Consider the following 19,686-nt stretch of genomic DNA (forward strand, 5'->3'; position numbering starts at 1 on the left):
TGCATATGATAAATAATAAACTGGAATTATAGCAGTTCAAGTCCACCCAATTTAAAGTTCCCATCTTCTCTAGTAGGAAAACCTTTGGCTCCCTCCTTTGTCTTCAGCTGTTCTTCTTCCCCAGAGCCTTCAGCTTCCACTGCCAAAAAGAAAAAGAGATAAGAGCAAAATGCAAAATTATCAGGGATTGAAAATATTTTCCATGTCTGAGCCAAACAGGACAAGAACCTTATGGTAAATTTTCTGTAGAAATAATCCAGAGGGAGATTGCTGGGAACAAGCATTTTGATCTGCTGATTTATTATTTATTTAATTGGATTTATTTAATTTAGTTCCATGTTTACTTCATTTCCAAGCAACTTCAAAATTCTTTGCAAATGGAAGGCAGAATGAGAATTGGTTGATCATTTTATTAATTCATAATATATCAAGAATTCATGTATGACAAGCTTTTTTTCGCTACAGAGGAAATTAATTAGAAATATTGCCGGAACAGAGTTATATCCCAGCGGTGCGAACTTCAGCCACTTAAGTTAAAGCTGCCATGAGATTGAATTCTGTGTTTTCCTTTAACGCAGCCCTTCAAACTTGCCTTCACATGACAGCCTGTTCCATTGACTAAGTCAAACATTTGGCTTCTTCAGGATCAATCAAGATCAGCTAAGCATTGCTACCTTGCTGTGACTTTATACTCCAAAAAAAAAGCCACAATCCAAACATGTTCTTTATTCTTGAAATATCTTCCTTCTTGTGGGCAGTGAAGACAAGACAGTGACAACGGTGGGAAAGGATGTGATTTTATGCCACAATGGTCCTTCTCTCCTTTCTCTTCTTCTTGCTTTGGCTGCTGCCCACAGCATCCTACAGAGCCCTGAGGGCAAAATGCCCATTGAATCTAATCCAAGATGGACACAAGGCTGTGAATTACCATAGACCTGGAAGCTACATCATAAGCGGCATCGTCTCTCCAAAAATTGGTTTCTTTGAGCCGTTTGTTTTCTCCAAGCCTCCTCAGTTGAAGCTTTATAGGTAATGTTCAGCCTGTGGAATGGTTGCACCAAGAAAAACTGCTTTTGTGTAACTGCGCAAGAAAATCTTTGCTGGGGAGGAGGGAAATTTGAGCTTTAGTGGAGGGAAATTCTCAGATTTACTTCCTTCATTAAGGAAAGTATATTTTTCCTCCTGCGGACTCCCCCCTCCCCGATTTCACCCAATACCCAAATTTTTATTTTATTTATTTATAACATTTATTGTCCACCCATCTTACCACAAATGGGTGGTAACTATCACTTAACTGTGATAAATTTGTGGTTCCTGCCTCTGATGTCTCATTATTTTAATTTTGTCTGTATTTTCTTTCTAATGTAGCAATTGAAGAGGCCTTGTTAATCCACATCTCAATTGCTATGTCAGCTAGAATTTTCCAGTGTTGGGCAATTATTATTTTAGCTGCTAAAAATTATTCTTCCCCTACAAAAGTCCCTGTGACGACTTCTTTTATTAAGGGAAACTGATCTTTTTTCAGATCTGTTCCTGAGGAAGCCTGAAAACTAAATACTGTTGCTTTAAGGAATCAATTCATTTGATTGATGGATGTGCTGTCAAGTCAGTCTTGATTCTTAACAACCACTTAGATAGATTTTCTCCAGAGATCCTATCCTTCAAGGTTGAGAAACATTGCTGTCGAGCATTGAGAAAGCTCTAAAATTTACTAGGACTGGACTTATAATCTGAACATCTACCTATTTTAATATATCTATATTTTTGGCAGTGAGTCACAAATGAGATTTTGGCATGTGCTGTCCTTCTGGTTTGCCATTCAGAAGATCAGTCAGAATTCTGGGTTCTCACCAAACATCACCTTGGGCTACAATCTCTATGAGAACTACTCTGATAAAAGAATCACTTCTGACGCTGTGATAGATCTGCTGGCTGGTGGGATAAGCAGTATCCCCAACTTCAGCTGCGGGAAACCAAATCCTCTGCTTGCTGTTTTGGAACGGGCTGACTCTGAAATCTCCAATCAAATTGCCACTCTTCTGGGCATCTACAAAATCCCACAGGTAGAAATTGAAATACTGTCAGGCTTGTCCCAGCTTGGGCATTTAGGAAAGAAAGACCCTCGACTCCATTTTTAGAGAAAGGTATACTTTTACTAAAGCCTAGTGGTTACAGCATAAGAAAGCTGAATTTGAATATCCCTGTTCAAAACCTGCCTTTTCTCCATTTTCCAGACCCTCACCCCTTGACCAGTTCATGAGTGTCCAATAGTATTTCAATTTTGTGTTTTGCTAACAACTTTGAGATTTAGCACCTCTTTGGTGTCGTTTCAATTCTATTCTCATGCTCATGTCCTTGGATACGCTGGTCTGTTCCAGAATGGCACCTCTGATTCCTGTCATCCTGTCATCCCTCCCTCCTAACATTCCCTTCCTCCACCCCTCCTGCATTTTATGGCAGGATGCCAGTGAAGCGAAGCAGGCTGAAGTATTTACAATGGCAGACCTGACAAATACTATTCAAAACACCATACAAGAGAACAACAACCAATTGTGTAGGTTTGATTTTGTGATTTCTCCAGGCTAGGGGGGGGAAAAAGACTGGTGTATGCTCACAATAAACTTAGAACTGTTTTTCAAGTATTACTTGGTCTGTTGTGTGGATGTTTGGGTGGTTTAGGGGTGGAAAATTGTGGTGGGTGGGAGTGTGTTTGGGCATTGTTATGTGTGTTGGACGTGGTCTTAGACTGTTAAGTGAATTTCGTTGTATGGGTATACTGTGTATACACGTACAATGACAATAAAGTTATTATTTATTTATTTATTTATTCAAAGAAATAAACACAACACCCTCCTTTAATATAACGATCAAATGAGAAAACCTTGATATGCTCACTCTCATTTTTTGCCTCCCTAAAACATGATTTCCAAAAGAGATATATATATATATATATATATAGATAGATAGATAGATAGATAGATAGATAGATAGATAGATAGATATATCTATATCTATATCTATATCTATATCTATATATCTATATATCTATATATCTATATATCTATATCTCTCTCTCTCTCTCTCTCTCTCTCTCTCTCTCTCTCTCTCTCTCTCTCTCTCTCTCTCTCTCTCTCTATATATATATATATATATATATATATATATATGTTCTTTCTTCTTCTTTTATTGTTTGGCTGTGCACCGCCCTGAGTCCTTCGGGAGTAGGGCGGTATAGAAATCTAATAAATAAATAAATAAATAAATAAATAAATAGCCAGGTTTTCCCTACATAGCCAAGGTTTTTTTGTAGCTCCAGCTCAGTAGAATCTCATCTACTCGGTTCTGGGCTTTTTTCTTTTCTAACACCTAGCAAGCTCTCACTGCTAGGTGGGAGACCTAAATAGATCCATTTCTAGCTCGTTAGCTGTCATCAGTAGGCCACACCCATATCCTCCCTGTAAAGGCATAGTATCAATTTTCTTACTTCTTCGTAAGAGCTTGCTAGGTGTTAGAAAAGAAAAAAGCCCAGAACCGAGTAGATGAGATTCTACTGAGCTGGAGCTACAAAAAAACCTTGGCTACGTAGGGAAAACCTGGCTAGAAGAAAAACACACATAAACCCTACGAAGAAGTAAGAAAATTGATATATATATACATATATACATATATACATATATACATATATACATATATACATATATACATATATACATATATACATATATACATATATTTATATATATATATATATATATATATATATATATATATATATATATATATATATACATATACATATATATGGTCTTCTGTACAATCATGTCTGATTCTCAGAGAATCTTGGCAGGTTTTTCAGAAGTAGTTTGCCATTGCTTCATTCCTACCGTAGGTCTAATGGGACAGAAAATGACTGTCCCAAGGCTCTCTTTTTCCCAAAACAATATGAATTCCAAGCAGTTACCCACCCCTACCGTGTTTCCCTGAAAATAAGACCCTGTCTTATATTTTTTTGAACCCTGAAATAAGCACTTGGCCTTATTGCTGTGTGCTCAAAAGCCCAATTGGGCTTATTAATTAAGGAGATGTCTTAATTTGGGGGAAACAGGGTAGTTGGAGGTAGAAAGACAATTTGGTGCAGTGGTTAAAGACATCACACAGATTGGTAGAAAATGGCACAAATCCAGTTAAATGACTTTGGCCAGTCTTGATCACTTGTTTCTAGGAAGAAGAAACCATTTCCAAAAAAAAAAAAAAAACCGTGAAAAAAGCTGAAGGGTATTGGCCAGGAGTCAATGCTGACTCCCCTCTTCCACGTATCCAGGCCAAAAAGATGGTGATTTTCATTGTGTTCCTTTGTCATTGTTTACGTTAGTGTTCTATTATTTTACTTCTGTTCTATTTACATGCTTTTCCATTTTTCTTCCTTTTTATTATTGAAAGCCGCTGGAGTAGCCCTACGGCAAGATAGGCGGCAAATAAATTTAACTAATTAAACTAATTAAATAAATAATAAACAAGCAGCATGGTGGCCTAGTGGTGAAGACACTCACCTCCCACTCAGAAGGTTGAGAATTCAATCCTAGGCAGCGACAGACGTTTCTCTATCAGGGCGCAAAGAAAAAATATCTGCTGTGAACGCCACATAGGCATCCGGAAGGGCATCCATCTAGTCGCCCTGATTCTACCCTGAATTAAGGGATTGCATAAAAAGGGAGTAAAGGGAATAATTATTTAATTAATTAAATTGCTACACTATAATAGAAGTTACAGTTTGAAATAAAAACAAATGGAGAGCAATGGTAAACAATACTTTTTTTTATATGAACTCATCAAATTTGGATCTTTGTCCCAATTGTAATTTATTTTTTTGCCTTCTTTTGGGCTTTAGGTTAGTTATGGACTGGCTCCTTCTCTTCATAGTGACAAAACTCAATTCCCCTTTTTTTACCGCATGGTTCCAAAAGAAGAAACCCAGTACGAAGGGATTGTCCAACTGCTCCTGCATTTTGGATGGACATGGATTGGCCTGTTTGCTCCTGATAGTACCAATGGGGAAAGGTTCACTAGGACATTGACCTCCATGCTGATTCGGAATGACATTTGTGTTGCCTTCTCGAAACAATATTCCCGAATGATTTCCTACACAAGGACATTCCAAAGTGTACCAACCACCCTGTGGAAGCAAGTCAACATATTTTTATGTTATGCAGACACAGACTTTGCTTTTGGTCCAATTATCCGCTTTCATCAAATCTTCAACAGCAACTTCGATTCAACAGTGGGAAAAGTCTGGGTCACGACAGTTGTATGGGACATCAAGTTGATCTTGGCTTATGTGCCTTTTTTATTCCAGAACATCCAAGGTTCCTTCTCCTTAGACAAGTCAAGCAGAAGGGCAACATTTGACTCTTATAAGCCCCATTCCTTCTTCCTGGAAAAGTTTTGGAAAGAAGCATTCTCTTGTTCCTACTCAAAGCTAGGTCTGTCAGTGAAAGGCTGGAGAAGATGCAAAGAGAATGGGAATGTGGAGACCTTACCTCCCCAGGAGTTTGAAAGAGTCCTGTCCCAAGACAGATACACCATTTACAACACACTTAAAATTGTGGTACAGGGTTTACAGGTTGCCCTTATGTCCAGATCCAGGAGGAACCCGGGGTCAAGTAAAAATAGGTTGGAGGATGCTTCCAAGTTGCAACCATGGCAGGTATTCTCCTCAACTTGTCTCCCTCCAAAGAAGCTCACTTTACAAAGAGTTCTTCTGACTTGCTTATCATTCCTAGAATGTACAGGAAGTCCTCGAGTTACAACCATAATGGAACCTGCCAATTACACTTGTAATTCCTGTTGGTCGTAAAGCAGTTCACCCCTGTGATTCTGCAATCTTTTTTGCAGCAATCGTGAAGTGAATGTTGCAGTCTTAAAGCAAGTTCATTGTTTTTGTTATGGGACACTTTTGCCAAAAACCGGAAGGAAATGCTGGTTTTCGGCAAAAGCATAATTGAATGCAGACATGTTATCATGGAAAACTGCAAATGACTAAAAATGTGGGCCAGTTGGCAAGAATCTGACATGGTCATGTGACCATGAGGGGGGCAGTTATGGATCTTCAAATTCAGGACGTAAGTACCCCCAGGGCAATCCATCATAACTTTCAGTTGCTGAGTGATTGGTCTTAAATTTTGGGCTATCTCCAGTGGTGGAATTCAGCCAGTTCGCACCACTTTGGGAGAACCAGTTGTTAACTTTCTCAGCAGTTTGGTGAACTGGTTGTTGGAAGAAATCATTAGGGCAGAGAACCAGTTGTTAAATTATTTGAATCCCGCCACTGGCTACCTCTACATAATTTCATGAAAAATGGCATTATTTCATTTTGACAATTTAACTATGTTCACACAGCTGGCTAAATTACAACAGTTAAAAATCATTACACAATATACTAAGTGTGTGGCTTAGGGCCCCCAACCTTTTGGGTACCAGAGACTGATTCCGTGGGAAAAAGTTTTTCTGCGGAGCAGAGGGCGCATGGTTTTGTGTGCTGTCTGCATCCCGCGGATGGGGCTTTGCTTGTTTGCGCAAAATCTCCAAAAATCCTCTCCCTTTGTTTCATAATAGGAAGTGATTCTTCTCTTGTCTTCTCCGCCTTTCCAGCTTCACTATTTCTTAAGAGGGGTCCAGTTTTCAAATGATTCCTCAAGCGGGCTCTACACGGACAAGGATGGTGAATTGGCGGCCAACTTTGACATTATGAACTGGGTGCAATTTCCCAATCGGACTAACGGCAGAGTGAAAATTGGGAGCATAGAGAAGGCAGCGGAGGCCGGACTCAAGTTCACTATCCATCCTGAAGCTATTTTATGGCCCTTGCAGTTTAATAAGGTAGAGAGCAACAAAGATGATTAGGAGAATGGAGGCTAAAACATATAAAGAATTTTTGCTGAAATTGGGTATGTCTAGTTTAATGAAAAGGGACGCGGTAGCTCAGTGGCTAAGATGCTAAGCTTGTCGATTGAAAAGGTGGCAGTTCAGTGGTTTGAATCCCTAGTGCCACGTAACTGGATGAGCTCCCGTTACTTGTCCTAGTTTCTGCCAGCCTAGCAATTCGAAAGCACGTAAAAAATGCAAGTAGAAAAATAGGGACCACCTTTGGCGGGAAGGTAACAGCGTTCCGTTCGTCTTTGGTGTTTAGTCATGCTGGCCACATGACCACAGAGACGTCTTCGGACAGCACTGGCTCTTCGGCTTTAAAACAGAGATGAGCACTGCCCCCTAGAGTCAGGAACGACTGGCATGTCAGCGCTTCAACGCTGGCATAGAGAGCAGAGGAGAGAGAGCGATAAGCTCTGAACTTTTGCCTACTAAATCCCTTTGAAGTCGGGTTGTCGTGGAAATGAGGAGGGGGGGGACATTCCTGGGAAATGATGAGACAAGAAGTCTGAAGAATGACTTGGAAGATAGCCAATGTGAAGCAGAGATTTGGGGATCGGAAAGGGAGGGATTGGGGGGCAAAAGGTCAGTCTTGTCCGCATCGAGTCATGATCCGGTGGCTGTGCCCAATTAAAGAAAAGATTTCCTTAAAGATTGGCAGTTTGGAAATTCATTTATTTTGAGAAGTCTGACATGGCACATATGTGAGAGGGGAACCTTTACCTTTACCTTTAGTTTAATGAAAAGGAGGAGTAGGGGAGACATGATAGCAGTGTTCCAATATCTCAGAGGCTGCCACAAAGAGGAGGGAGTCAAGCTATTCTCCAAAGCACCTGAAGGCAAGACAAGAAGCAATGGATGGAAACTATTCAAGGAGAGAAGCAATGTAAAACTAAGGTGAAATTTCCTAACAGTGAGAACAATTAATCAGTGAAAAGACTTGCCTTTAGTTGCTTAAGATGCTGCAATGGTTGTAAGTGTGAAAATGGTCGTACGTCACTTTTTTCAATGCCATTGTGATGGTGCAGTGGTTAGAATGCAGTACTGCAGGCTACTTTTGCTGACTACTGGCTGCCAGCAGTGTGGCAGTTCGAATCTCACCGGCCCAAGGTTGACTCAGCCATTCATCCTTCCAAGGTTGGTAAAATGAGGATTTAGATTGTTGGGGGCAATAGGCTGACTGTGTAAACCGCTTACAGAGGGCTGTAAAGCATTGTGAAGCGGTATATAAGCCTAAGTGCTATTGCTATTGTAACTTGGGATGGCCAGTAAATAAATGGTTGTAACTCAAGGACTACCTATGTCATACAGAAGGCTTTGCCATTGCCTTCTTCCAGAAGAAGTCCAGGTGGTCCCCCAACAAAGTGTCTGAGCCAGTTTAGCTTTGGAGATTATCCAAGGTTGCCATTGTTGTACCACCTATTGACGCGAATTGTGAGATATCAACCTCAGGTCTTCCCAACCCAGTTATTGGCATGCTGACTGGAAAGGCTAGGAGTCACAGTCCTGCATCTGGAAAACACCAGTTTTGAGAAGGCTGATAGATGCTAAGAGCTGCCAACTAGAATTCCATTCTGTAGACCACGATTCCCTGTAATGTTTTCTTCTGGATGTACCTTGTCTCTGTTATTAGATCACACCTTATTCCAGGTGCACCGAAAGCTGTAGGACTGGCTACGCCAAGGCAGCTCGAAAGGGGCAGCCTATCTGCTGCTATGATTGTGCCCCCTGCCCAGAAGGGACCATTTCCACTCAGGAAGGTAGGTAGCTCCGATATACAAACCCTTCCTTTGAGAGAAAGGGCAAGAATGCCCTTAGGCAGGCTCTAAATAAGTCTGTTACTCAACCTTGGTAACCTTTGTGATGCGTGGACTTCAACTCCCATTATTCCTCAGCATGCTGGCTAGAAAATTCTGGAAGTTGAAGTCCACACATCTTCAAGTTACCAAGGTTGAGAAATGCTGCTGGAGAAACTTCTCATTTTTTTAATTCAAAAGTTGAGGGTTTTTTAGGACAGTACAGTAGAACCTCTGGTCACGAATATAATTCGTTCCATAACTTTGGTTGTAAACTGATTTGGTCATGATCCAAACCTACTTTTGGAGATTTGGCACTTACAAAAAAATTGGTGCAGAAGGGGAAATTGGCTGCAAAAAAAAATAATAATTGTGAATTTTTTGGTCAGAATCCGATTTGGTCATGGTCAGAAGCGATCGTGACCAGAGGTTGTACTGTATCAGATTTTTGGACTTATAGTTTCATGTCATTAGTGAAGGAGAAAAGCACACCATTTTTAGAAGTTCAATTCCAGTCAGATCAGGGGTGAAATCTAAAATTTGTTACTACCAGTTCTGTGGGCATGGCTTCGGGGGGGGGGGTAATGTGACTGGCTGGGCGTGGCCAACTTTTTTTTTTTTTTACTTTTAATAGCATTTTTTCTACAACCTCTTCGGCCAAAGAGGTTGCAGAAAAAAATGCTTTTAGAAGCCTCTGACAATCAGTACAACTCAGCTGGGATCACCAGAGGCTTTTAAAGGCATTTTTTTTTCTACAACCTCTTCGGAGGAAGAGGTTGTAGAAAAAATGCTTTTAGAAGCCTCTGATGATCCCAGCTGAGCCGTGCGATCATCAGAGGCTATCAGCTGAAGAGGTTGTAGAAAAAATACTTTTAAAAGTAAAAAAAAAACAGCCTCTGATGATCGCGCGGCTCAGCTGGGCATGCGGGGAGCGCAGGGATTTTTGCTACCGGTTCTCCGAACCACCAGCCGCCATCGCTACCAGATCGGGCAATCCGGTCCGAACCGGGAGCATTTCACCCCTGAGTCAGATGGTACTGACTCTCTGCCATGCTGTACTCCAGCTTGGAGTGTTTTTCCCCAAGAATACAACTAAATAATTCGTAGCATCAATTGACAGGTTAAAAGTGAAGATAAATAACAAGGAAAGCTTCCTTATCAAAGTTGGTGGCTTTAGTCTGTATACCTATAGTATTCTGAATACAGTGGTACCTCAGTACTTGATTGCTTTAATCAAATCAAATTTGCTACTAGATGCATTTTGATGCAAAAATGTTATCTTGGTACTCATTTGTTTGGTACTCATCACATTGTGATAGGAAAAGGGGGACAGCCACAAACAGACAGGAAATCAGCCATGCTGGGAAGGTCACTGACATAGGAAAAGGGACAGACAGGAAGTCCTCATCAGCTGAAACAAAGGATCACGTGGTAAATCATGTCAGGGTTCCAAGTAACACCCACAACAAAAGAAGACTCCGAGGCTACAAGTTCCTCAAAGTTCCATTTTATTAGAGATGTCATATTGGCACATCTGGGGAAAATACGAATCTGAAAGCTTCCAGGTTTTCCCTACCCAAAAGAAGTCCAAGTCCCTGCCCAACACCCACATGTCCACCACATGGTCCAAAATACATCGTCCCAACTGGAGATGCCTCCCAGTCACACCACTCCAGGTGCAGGGCAGGATGTCCTTGACTCTCAGAGAAAAGAATGTTATTATGACTGTATACAGATTAAATAAATAAATAAATAAATATATCACCCCTGCTCCATACAATCCCCCCTCCCAATTTCCCACAGCACTAAATGTAGCAGCCCTGAAGATCCAAAATAAAAGGTGGTTTCCAGGACTGACATCATGTAGTTTGTTTGGCACCTGTTGTTTTTAATATTCATCATGGCGTCCAGAACCAATTAACAATGAGTACCAAAGTATCACTGTAGATTCCTAAAATAGTTTGCATCTGCCTTTTTCCAGAATTTTCCATTCTGGCCTGATGATCTTCTATCCAAAGAACAATCAGGACCAACCCTAGTTAGCTTTTCTGAGCTGAACTAAAGTTACCTAGATGCTGCCATCTGCTGTGACAAAGCAAATTTTATTGCAAATCTTACCGGGCTAGCATGCAGCACTGAAAATGATATTTTTTTCTCTTTAGATTCAGATCTTTGCATCCTGTGTGGGGACTATCAGCATCCAAACAAGGCTCAAGATCACTGTGTACCCAAGGTTATATCTTATCTATCTTATGATGAAAATTTAGGGATCATCCTTGCTTCCTTTGCATTGTTCTTGTCCTTAGTCACAGGATTTGTGTTGGGAATTTTCATTAAATTCCTAGAAACTCCCATTGTCAAAGCCAACAATCGGGACCTCTCTTACGTCCTCCTCGTCTCTCTTCTGCTTTCTTTCTTGTCCTCCTTCCTCTTCATTGGCCAGCCAAACAAAGCCACCTGCCTTCTCCGACAAACAGCCTTTAGCATCATCTTCTCGATTGCTGTCTCTTCTGTCTTGGCCAAAACAATCATGGTGGTGCTGGCTTTCCTGGCCACAAAGCCAGGGAACCGGGTAAGGAGATGGCTGGGGAAGACTTTGAGCAACACCATTGTCCTTTCTTGCTCCATTGTCCAAATTGTTCTCTGTACGATCTGGCTGGGCTCTTCGCCCCCCTTTCCTGACTCTGATATGAACTCGCAACCTGAAGAGATCATCCTGCAATGTAATGAAGGCTCTCTTGCTATGTTCTATGGCGCTCTTGGCTACATGGGCTTCCTGGCTGCCATCTGCTTTTTGGTGGCTTTCCTAGCTAGGAAGCTGCCTGGGACGTTCAACGAAGCCAAGTTGATCACCTTCAGCATGCTGGTCTTCTGCAGCGTTTGGGTGTCCTTTGTGCCCACCTACCTAAGCACCAAAGGGAAATACACGGTGGCCGTGCAGATCTTCTCCATCTTGGCCTCCAGTGCTGGGTTGCTGGCCTGTATCTTTCTTCCTAAATGCTACATTATTGTACTGAGGCCCGGTTTAAATACAAAAGAGCAACTCATGATAAAAACGAGCCATGCAGTGTAATCCTTAGTAGCAGGCATATGTCAAAATCTGGTCTAGCAATGCAATTTCCTCCTTAAATAGAATGAAGAAAAAATTTCCTGATAGTTAGAACAATCAGTGGAAAGGCTTGCCTCAAGGGTGAAATGCTCCCAGTTCAGATCGGATCGCCCAATCCAGTAGCGATGAAGGCGGGTGGTTCGGAGAACCGGTAGCAAAAATCCCTGCCCCTTCCCCCCCTGCCATGCCCAGCTGAGCCACACAATCATCAGAGGCTTTTTTTTACTTTTAAAAGCATTTTTTCCACAACCTCTTTGGCTGAAAAAATGCTTTTAAAAGTAAAAAAAAAAGCCTCTGATGATCACGCAGCTCAGCTGGGATCGTCAGAAGCTTTTAAAAGCATTTTTTCTACAACCTCTGAAGAGGTTGTCGAAAAAATGCTTTTAAAAGCCTCTGAAGAGGTTGTCGAAAAAATGCTTTTAAAAGCCTCTGAAGAGGTTGTCGAAAAAATGCTTTTAAAAGCCTCTGACGATCCCAGCTGAGTTGCCTGATCGTCAGAGGCATTTAAAAGAAAAAAAGCCTCTGCCGATCAGGCAACTCAGCTGGGATGATCAGAGCCTTTTGAAAGCATTTTTTTTACAACCTCTTCACCGAAGAGGTTGTAGAAAAAATGGTTTTAAAAGTAAAAAAAAAAAAAAAATTGGCCGTGCCCACCCAGTCACATTACCCCCCCCCACTACCAAGCCACGCCCACAGAACCAGTAGTAACAAATTTTAGATTTCACCACTGGCTTGCCTCCAGAAGTTGTGAATGCTCCAACATTGGATGGTTTTAAGAAGAGATTGGACAGCTGTTTGTCTGAAGTGGTGTAGAAGTTCTGCCGAGGGGTGGGTTAGACTAGAAGATTTCCAAGGTCCCTTCCAATTCTGTTTTTCTGTTATAAGTACCAGTAAAGAGGCTTCCTTGAGTAGCAGAGAGGCCTGGGGGAAGTAGAAAGCTACCACCAGGGGTGGGTTGCTACCGGTTCACCCCGGTTTGGGTGAACCGGTAGTGGTGACAGTGGGAGGCTCCGCCCACCTGCCCGGACATCATCAAAAATGCTCTGTGCATGCGCAGAAGCGCCGCACGCTCCCAATAGCGAACCGGTAGGGAAGAAAATTGAAACCCACTACTGGCTAGCACCCACCTCTCCTAGAAGAATGAAATATTTTAGGAAATATTTAAAAAGCAGAATATTCTATTTCTCTGGATGAAAAATTGAGAAACATGCTCTTGGAGACAGAAACTCAGAGCCTCAGCTCCCCCTCCACGCCCCCCGGCAAGCAGATACTGAGCTGGGGCAGTTTTAGAAATGTAGATTTGGTAATCCATTACTGCCTGCAGCAAGGTCTAGCTCTGAACAAAGGCAAGGTAAAGCCATTCAGCCACAATAGGAATTGCCCTTCATTGCATCACACAGCAAGCTTCAACCAAGCCTGGGACTCAGATAACCTACAAAGATAGCTATGACCTCTACAGCAACCAATAGAATACATGCTCTTGTCACAGGAATAGGAAACTCAAGGACAAGGCCCAAGAGAGGGTATAAATAATCCTCACCCTTCACTCCATGTGGTCAGCTGCCCAGGATCTCAAACCCATGTAGTCCTGTTCACCAATAAATCATCTTTCCAATCAGCCTCCATGTTTCTCCTTCTCCCCACTTGGAACTATAACCAGATGAATCTTTCTTCCAACAATCCATAGAGCGTTAAAATTATTTAGGATCGTATTATCAGAAGAACTGCTAAGCTTTTTAATACATGATAATTGCTAATTGATAAGGTAGGTGTAATCTGTCTCACATGTAATTTACATCTAAATAACTAACCTAACTTTCCCTCTTTATCTCCCCTTCCTCCCCCCTCCCCTTGTTTGTTCCAATTTAAATCCTCTTATTTGTCTGGCCAATCTATGCATCTGATGAAGTGAGCTGCAGCTCACAAAAGTTTATGCCTTTTAATAAAATGTGCTATTTGGAAAAAGTCTACCAGATTCCTGATTTGTAGCATCCAAATGAAACTGCCAGAACTGTCTTCCAATTTCCAGCAAAATCACATCCATAGGCAGTAGTGGTGGGATTCAGCCGGTTCGCACCACTTCGGGAGAACCAGTTGTTAACTTTCTGAGCAGTTTGGCAAACTGGTTGTTGGAAGAAATCATTAGGGCAGAGAACCGGTTGTTAAATTACTTGAATCCCACCACTGTCCATAGGGAACCATTGGGTTCACTTAACAATGGCAATAAAAATGATAAAATCAGGTTGGTCATGTGACTGACCTATTTTATGCTCCTCATGAGTTACAACCAGTAGCAATAGCACTTAGACTTATATACTGCTTCACAGTGCTTACAGCCCTCTCTAAGAGAGAATCAGCACATTGCCCCCAACAATTTGGGTCCTCATTTTACTGACTTGGGAAGGATGGAAGGCTGAGTCAACCTTGAACCCATGAAAATCGAACTGCCGAACTGCTGGCAGTCATCAGTCAGCATAATTAGCCTGCAATACTGCATACTAACCACTGCACTCATACAGTACCTGTAAACACTGATTCCCAGCAAAAAAAACTTGCAAATCAAAACGCGCGGCCCTGTTGCGAACCAGTAGTAAAGGTAAGTACAACCCACCCCTGATCCCCAACCTCTTCCACCTTCAAAAACTGAAACAGCTCTTAGTGGTTCTTCTTTAAACATAATCATATAAAAAATGATCGAACAAATTCCTCAGGAATGTCTTCTTTCAACTAAACGATGCGACTTAATAATCCCTCCAAGTCTCCATATTATCGTGTAACATTGTTTTCAATGTACCCCTTTTAAGCGTAGAGTCACATAGTACAATGTCTTCAGGGAATTTGAAAAAATTAGATTACTTAAATCCATCCCAAACTGGCTTCAAAACAGGCAATGAGATGAAGATTACATTGTTTGTGTTGTTAGAAAATTTGTACTATGAATTAGTTAGGGGTGTGGAAACAATGGATTATTGTTGGTATGGAGGTTATGGATCAGTGGTGGGTTGCTACTGGTTTGCACCAGTTCGGGAGGACTGGTAGCAGTAATTTGGGCTGGTTCGCCACACCGCTAGTAATCGCTGGCTGGCCACGCCCCCAAACCAGTCCCGCTTGCTCGCCCCGGCTGCCCGATGCTCGCTCGCACTGCACACCTCCACCCAGTCACTCCTCCCTTATGCTGTGTGGGTCCTCGCTTGCAGCTTGCCTGCCTGAAGCACTGCGCTCCAACTGAGCGGCCCTGATTTGCCTGCCAGGTAAGCCTGCAAGTCACAGCCTACCTAGCTGCCCCTGACCTCCCCCCGTCCCAGCCTGCCTCCCCTACTCTCTTCCCCGCAACCTGTAGCCCTGCCATGCTTCCCTGCCTTCCACGCTGCTTTCCCAGCATCCCGGTGGCCAACTTGCGAAGTCAGGCAAGCAGAAGGCCACATGGAAGGCAGGCAAGCATGGCCGGGCTGTGGGGAAGAGAGCTAGCAGCTTACTCCATTCCCCAAAGCCGTGCCATGTTTGCCTGCCTTCCATGCTGCCTTCCCAGTGTCCCTATCGCCAGCTTGCCACCCACCCCACCGTGCTTCCCTTTTATCTTACTTTAACGTGCCCCACTTCTCTCCCCAAACCTCAGGAGGAGGCGTCCTCCGCGCCGCAAAGCCCTTGAGGCTGCTGCAGGGGGGGGGAGCCTCAGCTTCTGAAGCATCTCCAAGGAGGCCTCCTTGTGTGTGTATTTGGCGGCACTGAAGTGAGCCACACAAAGGGAGCCCGCCAGGTAACCACACTGGCTGCGATCAGCCCAGTGGTGAAATCCAATTTTTTTTACTACCAGTTGTGTGGGCGTGGCTTGGTTGGCACGGTTTGGTTTGGTGGGCATGGCAGGAGACGGATACTGCAAAATCTCCATTCCCTCCCCATTCCTGGGGGAAGGATACTGCAAAATCTCCATTCCCACCCCACTCGGGGGCCAGCCAGGGGTGGTATTTGCGGGTTCTCCAAACTACTCAAAATTTCCGCTACAGGTTCTCCAGAACCTGTCAGAACCTGCTGGATTTCACCCCTGGATCAGCCCCTTGCCTTCCATTGCCGCTGCCGCTGCCGCCACCACCTCTGCCTCTTCCTTCTCTCTGCTAGCAGAAGCCAGAGAGGAAAAGGCAGTTGCTTCATCAGGCGTTTCTCCACGTTTCTATCACAAGTCAGCCACAGCTGCCCTCCCATCTGCCACAAGCATCACCTTCCCAACGGCAGTTAGGAGGGTGGCTGTGGCTGTCTTGGGATGGAAATGCGGAGAAATGCACAGCAAAGCAACTGCCTTTTCTTCTCTGACTTCTGCTAGCAGAGAGAAGGAAGAAGCGGCAGCGGCAGCAGCAGGCAAGGGTTAATGATGTTTTCCTTTCATTGCTATGGGCCAGGATTTCCAGCAGAGAAAGGCAAAGGGAGGGCGAGGAGAACGGGTGTGGGTGTGTGAGTGTAAACCAATGTCTCCGACAGTGATAGGGGAGGATCAGGGATCTTGAGAAGGATGAAAAGACTCTTTACTTTGCAAAGAAGGGGAGGGCTGCTGGGGACGGAAGTGATGGACATATCACAGAGCAAACACGCAAGGAGGAGAAGACTTGGGCGAGCTTTGGAAGAACTTTGCCCAACACTTCTCGTATATTCAGGGGCTACCCTGACACTCCCAACAATGAGTTTGGTGGCGATCTAAGGAAACTTCTTCCAGCTCTTCAAGATCCACTTTAAGAGCGCCGAGAAGCTGAGAGCAAAGTAGCGGGGGCAACAGGGGTGTGTGTGTGTGTGTGTGTGTGTGTGTGTGTGTGTGAAGCCCTGGCTGTCACCTGGGAGGAGACCACGGAGGGACACACACACACACACACCCCTGTCGCCCTCACCTCCGCTACTTTTGCTCTCGGCTTCTCAGCGCGGTGTCTGCCTCCCTTCACACCCCTTGCGCATGCTGGATGAGAGTGGGAAAACATGCACGGGAACAAGAGCGTGCGAAGTTGGCCGCTGTGGGGCAAGCGCCTGTTCTGCCCCAGCTACGGACCCCAAAGAACGCAGCACACACAAAGTCTGTACAAACCTTAGTTTACTAAATTAAATCAGTTTTTTTTTTCAAACAAAGGCTGTTAATTAACTTTCTTAATAGCCTACAAGAATTCAAAGAATAAATAATCTTAATCTTACTATGGTTGGCAGAAAGCCCAGAAGCAATTTGCAGAGAACTAAGATCAAGGCACGAAGGAGAGTGAACAAAGTTGTTCCCTGCAAAATTGCTTCAGTCGGTGTTCCTCCTTAAATACGCTGAGGGAGTGGCCAATTAGCCCCAAGCCTTACTCTCAAAGAGACCTCCTCCTGAGGAGCCACTCCTGCCTTTTGGAAGCTCTGCGCGCCCGTGCATCGAGAAGAGGCTCCTCCTCTTCGTCCTCTTCACTTAAGGGAGCTTCTGGAGGTTCTGAAGGCCCTGGCTGAATCCCTGCCTCTGGCACCACATCTTCTTCAGCCTCCTCACTGTCTGACTCGAGTGCCAGCTAAACAGGCTGCTGATGCAGCACCACACCAGCCTCCTTGCTGTCCGAATCAGCCACCAGCCGCACAGGCTGCGTACGGGCCACAATAGTGCCTTGCTTCTCCTCTTGCTCCTCACAGTCACCCTGAGCTGAGCCGGTATGATTCTTTAAATTGAGCAGCCCCAACGACCACAGCAGCAACAAGCAGCGCCGCAACAGCGAGGTACACTAACATGTGGCAGCACAGAAATTGTTTGGTAAAAGAAAAAAACCACCCCAAAACAAAACCCAGGCTTGCAGCAACAGTTTGGAGCTTGTTAAATGTTCCTCCGCTCCAGCCATGCATTTTCCAGTCCAGGCTGCTCGGCAGGCAGGCTTTTATTTTGTCAGCCCAAGGGGGGGAGAGGTACGTAGGAAATCGCTCTGTCTCTGCAGCATCAGTCATGTGACTGAGTGGGCATGGCCAACACAATGTCACTCACAGCAAGATGCCGCCCCACCTTGTTGTGAGTGACGTCGAGTTGGCCACGCCTACTCAGTCACTTGACCACCAAGCCATGTCCAGCCACATGACCACCAAGCCACACCCACCAAACAAGCCACACCCACAGAACCAGTAGTAAAAAGATTTGGAACCCACCCCTGTTATGGATCCCTGCTGATTCTTCTAGATTCCTTTCAATACCATCAATCAACAGTTGGGATGAGATTTAGATGTAATCCTTTATCAGCAAATAGATATACGTCTAGTCCTACCATTCGTTTAGTGACTGTTTGGAGTTACAATGACACTGAAAAACTTACCTCCAGTCCTCCTATTTATGACTGTTGCAGCATCCCCATATCTTCAGAACTGTCGGCAAGGGGCATGTATTTATGAATGGCTGTAGGATCCCAGGAGTCATGTGATTGCCATTTGTGACTTTCCCAGATGGCTTCCCAATAAGCAGAGTCAATGTCAACGACCGGTATGCTCACACAGAGAGGGCCTCCTCAGGGTGCCGTCAGCCAAACAATGTAGACTGGCGACCCCCAAGGGGAGAGCCTTCTCTGTGGGGGCCCCTACCCTCTGGAATGAATTACTCCTGGTCATACGAAGGATCCCCGACCTCCGCGCCTTCCGTCGTGCAGTGAAGACCCTGTTATTCCAGCAAGCCGCTCTGATGGGATACATGATTTTAATTTGGTTTTAATGGGGTTTTAAAAATTGGTTTTAAAATGAGAGTTTTAAATTCGGCCTATGATTTAATTATTTTAGGCTGCTTTTAAATTCTATTTTTGTACATTGTTTTTATTATGGCTGTTCACCGCCCTGAGTCCTTCGGGAGAAGGGCGGTATATAAATTAAATAAATAAAAATAAAATAAATAAAAAGCTGGATTTGCTTAAACAACTGAATGATTCATTTAACAAATGTAGTGATTTGCTTAACTGTGGCCAAAAAAGTCATTAAATTGGGCATGACTCACTTTACAACTGCCTTGCTTAGAAATAGAAATGCTGTTCCCCACTGTTGTCATATGTTGAGGACTATGTCAACTTCAAAACAGATCGGGCACGTCACAGCCATTTTCTCTGTTTCTCAGCTTGACACAATTTGGGGGGAGAAGGGAGCTTTGGAATGTCAGACCAGACATCAACAACTCACTATCTTGTGGGAACCAAGGTCATCCTACTATCAGGGTTCCAAGAAATAGATCCATTGCAAGCAAAAACTCTGAGGCGGGTGGATTCCTCAAAGAATAGCTTTATTGGAAATATCATATTGGCACATAACTGGTGAAAACCAACTCTTGGTGGTAGATGTACCTTATACCAATGGTATAAGGAAGTATGGGATATTGCCATAAATGATAAATTGACTTGTAATATTAAAGTAAGGAGGGGCATAATGAAAGTAAATGAATTCAGTGGAATCTGGAAACAGTTCCTAATATATGTGTTTTCTGGAGGAAGGGGGATCCCACCACCAGAAGAAGCGTTAAGATTTTGGAAGCAGGAATGATCCCGAGGGGTGGGAGAGCACTCGTTGATTGTTTGTATTGTGTATATTGTTATATTATATATTATGATTCATGTATGTTAAAAAAAAATTTAATAATAAAAAAATATGAAAAAAAAACAACTCTTGGTTTTCACCTAATTAAAAGTAAAAAAAAAATCCCCTCAACCCCAAACAATCAGTCACACTGCCAAATCAAGGCAGCGTCCGCTGGTCTGGTGACATCACTCCTCCTTCCTCCGGCCAGGTGTGAGAACATCCTTGGTTCCCAAGAGAAAGTATTTTATTTTGACTACACAACCCCAGCTATCTCTAATCCTCCCCCCTCCCTATCCCTTGTTGCAGTGTGGCATCACTAAAGCT

General features: G+C 43.5%; 1 protein-coding gene across 1 annotated transcript; it reads left to right on the plus strand.

Annotated features, from left to right (window-relative positions):
- Positions 1–679: 679 nt before the first annotated feature.
- LOC117668262 (vomeronasal type-2 receptor 26-like) lies at positions 680–13,769 on the plus strand. The gene is made up of 6 exons (XM_034422027.3): positions 680–1,029; positions 1,772–2,063; positions 4,889–5,704; positions 6,649–6,876; positions 8,558–8,684; positions 10,883–13,769. The coding sequence occupies exons 1-6, from the start codon at positions 809–811 to the stop codon at positions 11,791–11,793; spliced, it is 2,595 nt and encodes an 864-aa protein (XP_034277918.3). The 5' UTR covers positions 680–808; the 3' UTR covers positions 11,794–13,769.
- The last annotated feature ends 5,917 nt before the right edge of the window (positions 13,770–19,686 follow it).

This window comes from Pantherophis guttatus, chromosome 2 (genome assembly GCF_059756535.1).
Source record: "Pantherophis guttatus breed Tessera chromosome 2, ASM5975653v1, whole genome shotgun sequence".
Classification (NCBI taxonomy): domain Eukaryota; kingdom Metazoa; phylum Chordata; class Lepidosauria; order Squamata; family Colubridae; genus Pantherophis; species Pantherophis guttatus.